Source organism: Erythranthe guttata, chromosome 2 (genome assembly GCF_056151865.1).
Source record: "Erythranthe guttata isolate IM_541 chromosome 2, IM_541, whole genome shotgun sequence".
Taxonomy (NCBI): Eukaryota; Viridiplantae; Streptophyta; class Magnoliopsida; order Lamiales; family Phrymaceae; genus Erythranthe; species Erythranthe guttata.
In genome coordinates, this window is record NC_142534.1 from 13,507,176 (window position 1) to 13,522,021 (window position 14,846).

The window sequence follows — 14,846 nt, forward strand, 5'->3', positions numbered from 1 at the left end:
ATTATTATTATTATTATTATTATTATTATTATTATTATTATTATTATTATTATTATTATTATTATTATTATTATTATTATTATTATTATTATTATTATTATTATTATTATTATTATTATTATTATTATTATTATTATTATTTATTATTATTATTATTATTTATTATTATTATTATTATTATTATTATTATTATTATTATTATTATTATTATTATTATTATTATTATTATTATTATTATTATTATTATTATTATTATTTATTATTATTATTATTATTATTATTATTATTATTATTATTATTATTATTATTATTATTATTATTATTATTATTTATTATTATTATTATTATTATTATTATTATTATTATTATTATTATTATTATTATTATTATTATTATTATTATTATTATTATTATTATTATTATTATTATTATTATTATTATTATTATTATTATTATTATTATTATTATTATTATTATTATTATTAGAACATAATATAATAAGAATAATAACATACTAACATTCATTATAACATCATAACATAATAATAATAACATACAATGTCAATAGTAATACATTATTTCCAATAAAAAAACAAATTTAAATCAAACACTATTTAGAATATCCCACGCTTCACGTCGACTCCGCAACGCCTCTGGTAGATATGCAACACTATTATTGCTATACCTCGCCCACTGTCTATCAAACGGAGGAAGCGGACAATTGTCATTCATCTTCACATACACAAAGTGGCTTCCTGATTCAAGAAATAGTATAGTCATCTCGTAAGATAACTGTGAAACACCTTCGGAAGCCCAAAGTGGTAAATAAGTCTGATTGCCCAAACTGCTAGCCGACAAGACCAACGCGTTGTAATATGTTGCCACAACCACGCCCACATCCGTGATAGTCATCCACTTCTCATATGGTGCTGGGGCGTTGTCCCAATACGCGACACTCGCCAACACCCGATACACTAAATTACCACCACCGAAATAATCCTTGAACAACTCTTCGTGTCCTCTAATACAGTTATAAACATCCAATCTAACATCCATCCAATCATCCTCGTGGTTCTTCACTGCACACGCGACGCTTCGATAACCACAATTACCATCCCCTTGAACGTCCGTTCACGTCACAACCCCCGGAACAAGGTAGAAATGAAGTTGTCGCATCCAAGGGGGTCGGGGAATTTGACCCATTGCGGGTCCACTCACGGTCGATGAACGACCACGGCCACGACTAGATCTCTCAGAAGATGAACCACGCCCTCTGTTGCCTCGTGATCGTCCTCGTCCTCGTCCAGAATCTTCACCTTCTCCCGGAAATAATGGAAACTCATACCCTGACTGATCCCTCTGTGTAGAGTTCTTCCGCGGTCTACCTCTCGGGCGGTCTAGTACTGCTGGCTCATTCATTTCCATAGCCCCGGGATGCATTCGTTCAAAAATAACATCTGTCACATCCGTGATCTCAATTTCTGACCGCTCACGCAACTCATTCATTAACCCTTCTAGCCTGCCAATAGCCTGTGACCTGTGGTCGGGAACAGAACCAACACTTTCATCTAGGGAATCCCGGAAGCCCGAAATAAATGTCCTCCAAAAAATGTGGACATCCTCTGCGTAAAACACACCACGTCGTGCATTCACCTTTGCACGAATTTCATGTCTGCACGGGAGGCCAAGACATTTCCTCATATAACAGACGCAACCGTCTATGTCTTCATCCTTCTCATCGTCCAACATGAACAGAGCGTTATGTGTTACAATTCCACTGGACAATATTTTAAATACGGGCACGTTGATCGTCTGGGCCCGAATCCTCTTTGACTTTGCAAATTCGGCTAGTATCTCGTTAAATTGATCTTTCATCTGTGAGTGATATTGTGCCCAAAATGTGTCAAAGCCATCCGTGGACGAATCCAACCATCTCTTCAATGCTCTATGGTTTCTCTCCACCCTAATATGTTTAGAATATGATATGTTTCAATAAACAACATGACAGTAAGTTAAGTATATATATTTAACCACTTATAAATAAATACCTGCTTGTCGATGTATTACCCAAATGAAAAATTAGATCCGTCCATGCTTTTACAAATTTCTCTTTGTATACGAGCCAAGTGCCTTGGAGATACTCAATCAACTCTGAATAATTCGCGTAATCGTCCATCAAAGTTGTGTAATTCCTGGCGAAATCTTCTTCAGACACTGATTTTACCAAAGTTTGCCACGTACCAAGTACAAAAGTCGTGCCACGACGCCTACTATTGCCGAGACATCTTGAAGCACGACGCCCCACATTCATGTTAATGTGCCAAAGACATAAAAGATGAGGTACGGTCGGAAATACATTCTCTAGCCCCTTTATGAGCCCTAACTCTCGATCAGTCACGATGGCACTAGGTAGAGTCTGAGGGGAGAAAAGTCTCTTCAGCTTTTGCAAAACCCATGTGTAATGGTCTTCATTTTCATGGCGCAAAAATGCGACTGCAACAGTAAAAATTTTCCCGACAGGAGTAACACCAACAATCTCCAACAAACGCAATTTGTACTGATTGGTTTTGTAAGTACTGTCAAGTAGTATAAAGTACGGAAACTTACTTAACAATTCGACAGATTGAGGGTGAGCCCACATCAAATCAATAACTGCATGTGTTGTTTCATCAGTACGGAACCACTTGTAATAGTTATGCTCCTCAAGTAACCCAATCAAATGTTGCATCACTGTACGGTCGCCCCTAGATAGTCTTTTCAATTTCGCCTTCTCATTGTATACTTGTTTCGAATAAGCATCGAGACCCAAACCATTTTGTCTCAAGTTAGCCAAAATCTTCTTGGGCGGCACATGACTTTGTGACAGATCACTAATAATCTTCGCCTCCTCTTGAGACAATGCACTCATCCCATGCCCGGACATGTATATCGGAAAATGATTATGCTTCCCGTATACTACTCTGACCTCCCATCTATCATCCCACCGTAGTTCTCCGACAATTTGAAAACCACAGTTTCTTTTTTTGCTACCGGTCCTTCTCGGGCGTGCGTCTGGGTTAGTTGATGGACATTCTCTTTTCTCCCCGTATAGGTCACAAGTCAGAAAAAATCTTTTTTTTAGGACAACTTTTTTTTACTATTTTCACAAAAAGACCTCTTGCAACGAACCTCGCCCAAACCACTACCTCATCCTTCGAGTCAAACAACTGAGTAGTGGTAAAATAATCGGTATGATCAACTTCAATTATAGACGTATCGTCCTGAAAAAAACGTAAAAAATTGATTAAAAAAAAAAAAAAAGTTTTAAAGCCAAAAGCCCAACTCGGGCGCCCAACGGTGCAGTGCACGCCCATGTTGGGCGTGCAGTTGGCCTACAAACGCCCGTAATGGGCGTGTAAGAGCCAACTGCACGCCCAACATGGGCGTGCACTGCATTGTCGGGCGCCCGAGATGGGCTTTTAAATGTTTAGCCCATTTTTTTCGATCGAAAAGACGGAATTTTTACCTCGTTATATCCAGATCTTCATCCGATGAACTCATTTATGTTCGTATTGTTAGAGTAGGTGACCAACAAGCCAACATGTGGTTGTGGTCTCTCGTATTTATTATGGTAATAAACGAACCTTTATTCGTATTAATGATAAAACACCTTGGCATTCTATATCTTTGTCCCTTTGTCACAAGCATAGATATAGTCCTTACAGTTATTACAAGTACTAGTAATTGATCGTTAGGATCGTGAGATATTTACTTAAGTATTATAACTGTTAAACATGTTCCTAGTCGAAGGGTTACGCCACCAATGAGGATATCAGCCTTTCCCATTAGAAGACTAGCACTTAGTGTATGTGTACTGCATCTCATCAGTAAACGGTATTGTGATATCGGCATGCATAAGTGGGTGCTCGTAAGTTGACGAGTTCACTGAACTCCCTCACCCTAGAAATCTCTAAGTGGTTCCCAATAATCGAGTAGAGATATCTATGGTATAGTTGTACACCATTAGTCCTTATGACCTAGACATCACCGTGACTTCACTAGAGGACCAGCTGTATCGTGACCTGTCTCTGAGTTCCACCGAGGACCATCCCAAGGGCCAGTGTTCGTGCAGTCCGAAATCTAGTGGGAGGTTTGTGCATTGTAGTCGGGGATTCGATCGCGAGAATAGTCTTGGATGTCCTGTGTATTCTGATAGTTTGTAATCATTCTAAGTCTCTGGCCAGAGCTGACTAAGTGATGATTAGAGAATTCGATTCTCTAAGTCATGCACGTGACGATTACAATACTTAGAACGATCGCACCGTCATTGAACATATAAAGAGGTCTCGACGAACCAATGCCTCTAGTTCAATCGGGATATATGAATCGAAGGGACCGTACTGTACGTTAACTATATCTGAAGGTTCTTGCAGGCACTTCATTTGTATCTAGGGAATCATGACGCGTAGTTGCTAGACGCCAATCTTGATTCGTTGGGTGATTAAGGTGAAACGAGTTTCATCTTAATCGTAACTCTAAGGGGACGATTTTTGACCACAAAGGGTTGTGGGCCCACGGCTAGCTTTCACCTGAACCATCGAGGGTCACACTGCTCGTGCACATGAGATCTTTGAATAAACGGTCAAAGGTAAAATATGTTTATCTTTGCATGATTGGAAGTCAATATGATTGGGTCCAACATTCGTAATTTGGAATTATGAGTGAGAATAAGAAAAGGAAAAGAATAGGCGAACGTATTAGTGAACCTTCTAAATCGGGAAGTTTCCAAATTTAGAAAGTGTACTGAATTAGGGTTTCCACTTTTGGAAAGTTGGAAATCGAGAGTTGGCACTCGTAATGACGAGGATATTATAATGATTCCGAAAATGTAATCGTTACAATTTTCTGATCATCGAATTGAGAGAGATGAGCAAGTAAAAGAACTAACGAACTTAAGCTGTTGGGTCCGGTCCAACTTAAGCCCGTTAGGGTTTTATGCAAGACATATAAATACTTGATTTATAGGTCTTGCACACACACAACTAAGACAACACACGTTCATAACCCTAGCCGCTCTCTCTCTCTCTCTCTCTCGCTCGGCCATCTCCCCACGGCCACCGCGCCGTCGCCGGAAAATCGCCGGAATCGGCCATCCCTTGGCCGATCCTTTTGGTATTTCTTTCCTTGTTTCTGTTCTTTCGTTTTTCTAACTATTACGTGTATAGTGCCACGTGTTTAGTAGATCGAAGTATACGAGGTGAAATCCAAGAGGAGGAAGATCGAAGAATCGAAGATGCGAGAAGGCAAGTCTGAAAAACTGCTCTCGGATTTACTGCGCTGTCCAGCGAGAAAATTCTCCATAAATTAACCGGTGATCGGATGGACGTAAAATTTTGACAGAAGCTTCACGACTCATAAATCTACATTATTCTAGAAGGAATTGTCCATCCAGTAAATAAGAATGGAGATATTGAAGTCGGAGCAAGGCTGTAATTTCAGATCAGCAAACAGGTTGGATCAATAGGAGTGGGAAGAGCAGCTGGCCATCCTCTCGAGTCTTCGTTCGATTGATGCTTCAAGGACAACACGTGAATCACACGCGCCGCCGTAGCTCGGATCATCACCATTGCTGCCCCGGATTGCACGGATTGGTTTCCGTGGCAATCTAGCTTTGCTTAGTGCGCCTACCTCACGCTTCAAGAGGTAATGTTTCGAATCTATTGTCATTCGATTCGGTTAAGTTTAAATTAATATATGCATGTTCGTTTTAATAAAAAACTTGTATGATTTTATGTGTCAACATGAAATTGGTTTTATTATTGCGAGCATGATTATTTGATTTAAACGCGAGCATGCTAATTGATTTAATTTCGATTAAGTAATTAAGCATGTTGTTGTTTTAATTTCGCTGGAAGCGCAAAGGTACGCAATGTTTGTTGTTTTTAATTCGCTGGAAGCGCAAAGGTACGCAATTAATTGTTTTCAATTATCGGGCATGTGTTTATGTGTTTTAAAGTCGTTTAAATCGCATAAAATTTTTTGTTTTCCGCTGCGTACACGTGCCCGATACCCAACACGTATATCACACCAATAAGAATGATTTGTGATGAAATCGCCTTGAGAACGTTTTTTTTAGAGAGATAAAGAGAGGGAATCTTTGAACGGTAAATAGCAATTTTCAAACCGTAAAAAGCAAATCCCTTACTTAAACACTTAAAATACAAAATTACCCTCAGATACTTTATTATATTACATGAATACTAATAATATTTATATTTTATCAAAACAACGTATTCTTGTAATCAAGATTAATAATTAGTTAAATATAATTATCGTAACTATCATAATAATTGTAAAAAAAATTATTCTCTATTTATATTTTATATGTATATAAAAATACACGAATATTCTTATTATCTCCATAATAAATTATATTTCTTTCATCTACAAAAAAAAAATTTATATTTCTTTTACAACTTTTATTTTATATTATTATATAATTTTATATTATTATTATTATTTGAAAAAATAATTTGTAAATATTATAATAATATTTTAGGAACAAAAGTATTTGAGTCAAATAAGTTTTACAATTATACTGGCGTCATGTATTTTTTTGTCATTATAGCAATAAACAGACCTTTTTATTTCCAAACACCTGAACAACTTATAAAAACAAAAAGTAACTTATAAGCTACATATCCAAACACCTTAAAAAATAATTTTTAAAATAAGATCTAACAGTTTATCAACTCCTAAAACATCTTATCAGATGTAGGAACTTATAAGATATTTTAAATAAGCTTAATTAGCCAAACGGGCTCTTAGTCGTATCGAGTTTATCGGGTAACGTTGTTCGAGAATTGAAAGTGTTTTTTTTTTCTTTTTTTTTTTACCCCTAATTGTACTATTTATTTAATGATTACTTAGTTAATAATTGTTTAGTAATTATTAATTAATTAATGGTTAATGTTTTTGTTAATAAATGATTGATTAATAATCATTTAGTATTTAGTAATTACTCCTTCCTTCCCATTTTATTTATCTTTGTGTATAATTTTTTTATTTTTAAAATAATTGTCAATTTAGAATTCCATTGAAGTATTTATTGTGTTTTTCTCAATTATGCCCTTACTTTCTTAAGAGAATTAATGGTAAAACATTTGTGAAAGTGGTTTATTAGTAATTTTATTACAATTTTTCTAGAATTCATGCACGTTTATCAGTTTTCTTAATATGTATTAATTAGCCTAAAACGATAATTAAAATGGAAAAGAGTGAGTAATTAATAATTAACTAATTATTGATTTATGAATATTAAATAGTTAATAAAAAGCCCACTCCTAAATTCAGCAAGTTGTTTTTTCCGCTTATATCTTGCCACCACATCAATACTATCACCTGCTATGCGGCTACCTCATCAACCATTTTCCTTTTTTTTTTCTTTTTCTTTCTTTTTTTAAATTAATTTTGTTTTTTCGTTTTTTAAACTTTTTTTTCTATCATACCTTAATCGATTGTGCTGAAGCACAGTCGATTAAGGAACTGACTACTATAAATAAAAAAACACAATTACATAAACACGAAAGTCAACATTTTTTACAAAGAAATAATATACATAAATTGTAATTGATTTATACAAATGGGAATCAATACACAATAAATGAATTAAAAAAATGAAATCGAGTAACCTTAGTCGACTACCAAAACAGACGATTAACTTAATCGACTACCAAAACATTAGATTAACTTAATCGACTACCAGAAAACGTAGTTGATTAAGGGTCCAGTCTGCGTGAATTTTTATACTCGCGTCGTTCTCCGTCAATCTACCAAAAAATCCTAGATCTGCTCTACATTGTCACCACATTATTGCCAGACCACACCATCACCATCCCAGCCATTAACGCCGTCCGCCTCGCCATGTCCCCTCCAACATCAACCACCTCCCCGCCACCACCACTACTCACTGCCGCTGCCCAAGCCAAAATTTCCACTTCCCCGACCTTCTGCCGCCACTGGCTACACCTCCTGGCCTCATCGGCGAATCGAGCGGCGTCAGATTGGAACAGAACGAGGGGAAGCAACGGAGGAGGATTGCTTACTCCTCGGGCGGCGGCGGATTGGAGGCAGAGCGACAGAAGACTGAGAATAGAGAGAGAGAGAGAGATATTTGAGATAAATGATAAATGATTAAGGTTATAACAAAAGGGGTAATAATGGAATTTTATGTTTAATTATTAGCTAGAGTATTAGCTAAAGACGTTTTCTCTAATTACTTATTGAATGGAGATTTTCCTTAACTACATTTCCTAGATGGGTGAGTTCTTGCTAATTTTCATTTTTTTTTTCTAGCTCTCGAGCTCGAGTCCAAGTTTATTTTGAGTTTTTTGTATAATTATTATTATTAAAAAAAATTTAAATTATAACAAAAACAATTACAAAATAAACAAGAAATTATATATATATATATATATATATATATATATATATATATATATATATATATATATATATATATATATATATACTCTTTTTATATTATTTCTATAATATTTTATATAATTAAACATTAAAAAATAATATAGAAAAATAATATAGAAAAATAAAAAAGATAAATTAAAAAATAATAATAAGTCTCGCGAGCCGGCACGTGGAACCCAGAACAACTGAAAAAAGCTCGAGTTCGAGTTCAACATTTTTTCGAGTCGGCTCAACTCGTTTACCACCTTAGTTCGAACAATTATTGGACAATAATTCGTGTTTCTTGCACCTATTTCTCTAATTGTTTTCTACATGACGCCATAATTCATGCACCGTATTGATACAACTGCAATCGTTTGCAAATTGATGAGATCACCTCATTGAAAATTTGATATTATCCATCGAAAATATATGGAAAGAAAGATCTTAAAAATCCTCTTGAACAAAGAAGGTAATTAACCTAATTAAATTAACTATAATCCTATTTCATTATGAAAAATAAAGAACAAGGGAAGCAAAAGTGGAGTCGAGTCAAACATGAGGGACCAAAAGTGAAATTCTCCCGCTAATTATTATAACTAGGGTGGACATAGCTCGAGTCGGACAATTATCGATCAACCGACTTTTGAGAGTACTAAAAATCACTGATCGACCCATTTATATATGCCCGACTAAAATTACGGGCCCGACTATATGAATCGTTTTATCAACCAAGAAAAGTGAATCGAAAGTATATTGGTTCACCGAGAAAACCGACCGACCACCCATGCCCAACTCTAATCACAAAAAAAAACATGTTAGATCCACATCAATCCAAATTGAATCGATTATTTGAATATGATTGTTCAAACTTCAAAAATTCAAGGGGAAACTACAGAAAAATCCCTAAACCAAAACTTGAAACACAGATCAGTCCCTAGGTAGTTTCCCCTAGCATTTCAGTCCCTACTCACGCGCCTAACATGCAGATCAGTCCCTAATAAAATGTGCAAATACGAAAATACCCTTTACTTTATACTAATTTTACATAACTTCTTTTCAACTTCCCACGCGCCGTTTGTATTACACGCTCTTTGCCCGTTACATTTCAAAAATCAAACAACAAAAAAGAAGCTAAAAAGGCGCAGAAAAAACCACCGTTCAGTAATACCCATTTTCAGACCAAGAAGAAACGAAGAAGAAACGAAGAAGAAACGAAGAAGAAACGAAGAAGAAACGAAGAAGAAACGAAGAAGAAACGCAACAGAGAAACAACAAAGAAGGAAGAAATTACGAAACACGAAGAATCAACAAACCGCAGAAAAATAGTATAAACAAACCCATTTATAAACAATGGTGAAGCAGGGTAAACAACAAGGTTTGATTTTTTATTTTTTTTTCATTTTCTTGGAAACAGACCCATTTGGGTGTTGCTTAAGCAGGGCAAAAAGTTTTATTTGTTATAGAATTGCATGATTTTGAACATATCCACTCATGGGTATTATGCCTCGACTTTATTCGGTGTTTGCCCTAATCATTAAATCGGTTCCAATATTTGTTGTTCTGTTGTTTGGGTTTGCAAAGATCATTTATTTGTTGTCGAATTTCATGATTTTGTAACAGTTTTCTCATGGGTATTATTCTTCGGTGACATTAGCATGTCCCCAAAGCATTTTGAGTCCTAACAAGGGTTTCATATAGGATATGGGAAAGAGGCTTATTGTATTTTTCGTACTGGTTCTATAGTATGTGTCATGCGCAGTAATGGTATTAATAGTGCATTTAGATGGTATAATCTTTGATGGTTCTGTAGCATGTGTCATATGCCACAATAGTATTACCAGTGACTTTGAATGGTATTACTAGTGACTTCGGATGGTATTGACATGTGGTACTAGAAGTATAATGTTGATGGTCCTGTAGTATAAGTCATATGCCATAATAGTATTACTAGTGCCTTTGAATGGTATTACTTGTGACTTCGGATGGTATTGACTTGTGGTACTAGAAGTATAATGTTTGATGGTCCTGTAGTATAAGTCATATGCCATAATAGTATTACCAGTGCCTTTGAATGGTATTACTAGTGATTTCGGATGGTATTGACATGTGGAACTTTATAGTACGTTGTATTTGTTATAATTGTATTTGTTTTATGTGTATGTAATTGCAGGAATTGTTGTAAAAGAAGATTGCAGCAAGCTATCAATAGGCTGCAGGTGCTCACCGATCGCTTTTCACCTAACTATGGAAGGTGTGAAAAAAGTGATGAAGAAACAACATCATGAAGTACTGAAGAAAAATCCCTTCTATCACTACATGGACATGCCTAAAATAAACCACAGCTTCCATAGGGTTGTGTCTCTCATGCAAGCGTACAATCCAGAAGATCGGGCCTTCTGGTTTGGGGGAAATACTATACGCTTGGAATTCACTCCGCAGCAATTATCTATCGTATTAGGGCTGCAGTACGAAGGCGTACCGGTGGATGTGAATATGGATGGTAGAGACACTGATTTCATCACACGTATTTTTGATGGTAAGTTATCTTTAGTGACGAGGCCATATATTGGTTATAAACTGGAGGCCTATGCAGTTATGACCGATCAACAATCTGTTGAAGATTTCAGCAGATTGTACACTATTTATCTGTTAAATACTATTCTACTGCCAAAGGGGAACAAAACGTTAGAAAGGTGGGTTTATCCGCATGTAGAAGATTTGGAGGTTTTAGGGTCTTTTGCATGGGGAAAGTTGGTGTATGATATTCTTGTTGAGAATATGGAGGGGTATCTGAAGGGGGGGTTGAAGTATTTTGATGGATGCACTATCGGCTTATTGGTAAGTGATATCTAATAGTGAATATATATTATGTTATATTGAATATACCAATTAATATTGATTCCAAAATACGCAGGCATGGGTGCATGAAAGGATCACGTCACTAGGGGTTAGCACCAGTGTTTACAAATTTCCCCGGTTCTTCCGGTGGCAAGACAGCAAAATCCCAATCGATGAAGAAGCAGCTAGGTTGCTTTTTGATCAGATAAAACAAGTGCAGGTAACACTTTGAGTTACAAAATATATAATGTATTAGGTATTTGCTAACAAATTTTTTACGTTTATTAGGTTATACCATTTTCTGTGTACCCGAAAGAGAAAGCGTTGCTTTCTCCGGTTTTGGAAGTAATTTCTGGTCCAGTTGTTGGAATTAGTGCTGACAGATTTGTGGAAATAAGTTCTGAGAGTAGTGAAGATGAGATTGGAGACGTGGAAGCAACATCTGTAAGTCATTAATACAATAAACCCTAAAATTCATACTTCCATTCCCATTGGAACATACTATATGTCAACTAATATAATACTATGGTATAACATGTTTCGTACTATTGTTTTTTTTAGTTGCAGCAGATGATGAATAACTTAAAAAGGAAGAGGGGGAATGTAACAGAAGAAAAAAATAAAGAAAAAAAAATGCAGAGTAAGAGAAAGAAAGAAAAGGAGATAGAGAAAGAGAAGGAGATAGAGATAGAGAAAGAGCAGGAGAAAGAGAAGGAGAAAGAGAAAGAGACAGAGACAGAAAAAGAGAGAGAGACGGAGACAGAGAAAGAGATAGAGATAGAGGCAGAGATAGAGGAAAGGGAAAAGGAAGGAGAAAATGAAGGAGGAAAGGGGATGGAAGGTGAAGGAGAACGAAGTGAAGAAAGAGAGAGAAATCAAGGAGACGAAAGTGAAGAAAGAGAGAGAAATCAAGGAGACGAAAGTCAAAGTCAAAGGCCAAAGTCAAAGGCCAAAGTTCCACGCGTGCGAGGACGAGGACGAGGACGTGGTCGTAAACAAGTTCCTGTGTCCAAGGTTTCGGTTTCAGTCCCTGGGATCAAGGTATTTTTATCTAATATTAGTATTACATTATTATTATTTTTTGTCATAATTGGTGTGATTTATTCGTTATATAGAATGCCGATTATTACCGGGGAAGAAATGACTACGTACGTCGTGACCAAATATCCGAAGAAGATAGGATATTGTTGGATCAGTTCTTGGAAAGTGTTGATTTAGGGTAAGAGCACAACCACCTTGATAGTACATGTTAATGTCTTTAATGGTATATGTCAAGTGAATGCATAGTACATGTTGACTGCATGTTATAGTATGTAGTAACTTTGTACATAGTATAAGTTTACTTATCCAATGGTACATGTTGACTGCATGTTATAGTATGTAGTAACTTTGTACATAGTATAAGTTTACTTATCCAATAGTACATGTTTACTGCATGTTATAGTATGTAGTAACTTTGTACATAGTACAAGTTTACTTATCCAATAGTACGTGGTTATGTCTTACTGTAGTGAAATTATTGTGGAGAGAGGCCCACATCAGTTGACGGGAAGGCATATGTGCGAACTTTTATTTGATGAAATGCTGAGTGCAGAACACATAGATTTGTACTTGAATCTATTATGTTCCGAATCTATCATGACCCAGCATGGACATGAGATTGATTACCTTGACTCCCCTGCCCAGGTATATAGTGGTTTAACAAATAATTTTGCATACATTACAATGTTATCTAATATTCTCTATTATGTTTCGTAGCAAGAGTTAATGTCGCGACCTCGGATGGACGTAGAACGAATGAGCGATGCCAAGTTTGATCGTCTTCTCAATGATTTTACTATTTTTGGAACGATGGCTTTTGACAAGCTAAACACAGCAAATATCTTCAGTAAAACATTTGTCATGATACCTATCAATTCCAGTGAACACTGGTTCCTGCTTGTTCTGAACCCAATAGATAAATGTATTTACCATTGGAACTCCATAGACTATTCTCCGAATTTCCCAGGAATTGCGGATTATGTCGTAAGCCCATATTCTTGTAATTAGTTATTCTTTATTCTTGCGAATTGTTGTAGACTAATATAATATTTTATTTTCGTAGGCCTCGTTTTACAGCAAGGTGGTTGAAAGAAGGTCTGGGTTGCAGATACAATCGGAAGCTAAATGGGTTCATGGATGCAGGCAGCAGGATGGGAACCTTGATTGCGGCTTGTTTGTCTGCATGTGGGCATATTGTCATGCTATAAACAGTGAAGATATTTGGTTTAAGGCAAAAACTTGCGATATCAAAATACTTCGCCCAAAACTAGCAGCTATCTTTCTGAGGCATCGGGGAGTAGAAGTGGAAGCTAAATATGAAATAGATCTGGCGTTATTGTGAAAAAACTGGGAGTGGAAGTGTTTTGGGGTTCTTGTCTTTTTTGTAATTAATTAATGAACAGGTGAATGTGTTTTTATGCCATAAACAATCTGTCCTTTTGTTGTAGAGCTAATAATACTATTGATTAGCTCTACTCGTACTTTTTCATTGTATACATTGTACTATATGTTTCGATGAAATGTACTTGCCTTTTGAACACATGGTACTTTATTTTGCGATTAATTAGTTTGTATAAAGAATATAAGCGTACCATAAAAATGAGCAACAAATACTGTCTAGTCCATTCGAAGATACCTTGTCAACAATAGACTTGTACTTATTTGATGAACAAAGCGTACTTCACATGTGTATTCACAAAAAACTTACCATAATCGATGTTGATTGACTCCCACATTGTCTCCATTATTGTTTTAGATGATTATTTTAAGGTAGGTGAGCATTATTGTTGCGTTTGGAATACAAGATCCCATAAATATGTTGAATTTCATACATGATACACATATACTATACAATATAGTCATACATTGTCTCCATTCATTCTTAATAGTCTTAAACTGAAGAGTTGTGTCTTAAAATGCGATCATATGGATGCATTGGCCCGACAATAATATATAGAGTGTAAAAATACTATATGAATGGCAAACATATACTTTATCAGTGAACAAATCGTACTATAGTCACGACTCACTTGTACTTTACCAGCTTATACATTATACTTAATTGGTTAACAAAGCGTACTATATTTTTTGATGAATTGAATTGTACCAATTTCATCGACGTTTTAATGATCAATAAGTACGGGAGATGCATAAATTATGTTTTAAATGATTATTTTAAGGTAGGTGAGCATTAGTGTTGCGTTTGGAATACAAGATCCCATAAATATGTTGAATTTCATACATGATACTCATATACTATACAATATATTCATACAAGTCTACAATGCTCAAGTGTAAAACTAATACTTTCCTCAATTCTTACCATAGTCGATGTTGATCTACTCCCACATTGTCTCCATTCATTCTTAATAGTCTAAAACTGAAGAGTTGTGTCTTAAAATGCGATCATATGGACGCATTGGCCCGACAATAATATATAGACTGTAAAAATACTATATGAATGGCAAACATATACTTTATCAGTGAACAAATCGTACTATAGTCACGACTCACTTGTACTT

The 14,846-nt window shown here is 35.5% G+C and overlaps 2 protein-coding genes across 3 annotated transcripts; one reads left to right on the forward strand and one right to left on the reverse strand.

Moving 5' to 3' along the window:
* Positions 1–603: 603 nt before the first annotated feature.
* Positions 604–1,056, reverse strand: LOC148772389 (uncharacterized). The gene has a single exon (XM_088815027.1). It carries the CDS (start codon positions 1,054–1,056, stop codon positions 604–606), a length of 453 nt encoding a protein of 150 aa, XP_088671153.1.
* Positions 1,057–9,667: 8,611 nt separating this feature from the next.
* On the forward strand, positions 9,668–14,747 carry LOC105957006 (uncharacterized). Of its 2 annotated transcripts, XM_088811765.1 has the most exons (7): positions 9,668–11,283; positions 11,360–11,503; positions 11,572–12,324; positions 12,399–12,502; positions 12,795–12,969; positions 13,042–13,308; positions 13,388–14,747. In XM_088811765.1, exons 3-7 carry the CDS (start codon positions 11,854–11,856, stop codon positions 13,664–13,666), a joined length of 1,296 nt encoding a protein of 431 aa, XP_088667891.1. In that variant the 5' UTR covers positions 9,668–11,283; positions 11,360–11,503; positions 11,572–11,853; the 3' UTR covers positions 13,667–14,747. The 2 variants fall into 2 exon arrangements, with proteins under 2 accessions (XP_088667891.1, XP_088667886.1); XM_088811760.1 differs by having other exon boundaries at positions 9,668–12,324.
* The last annotated feature ends 99 nt before the right edge of the window (positions 14,748–14,846 follow it).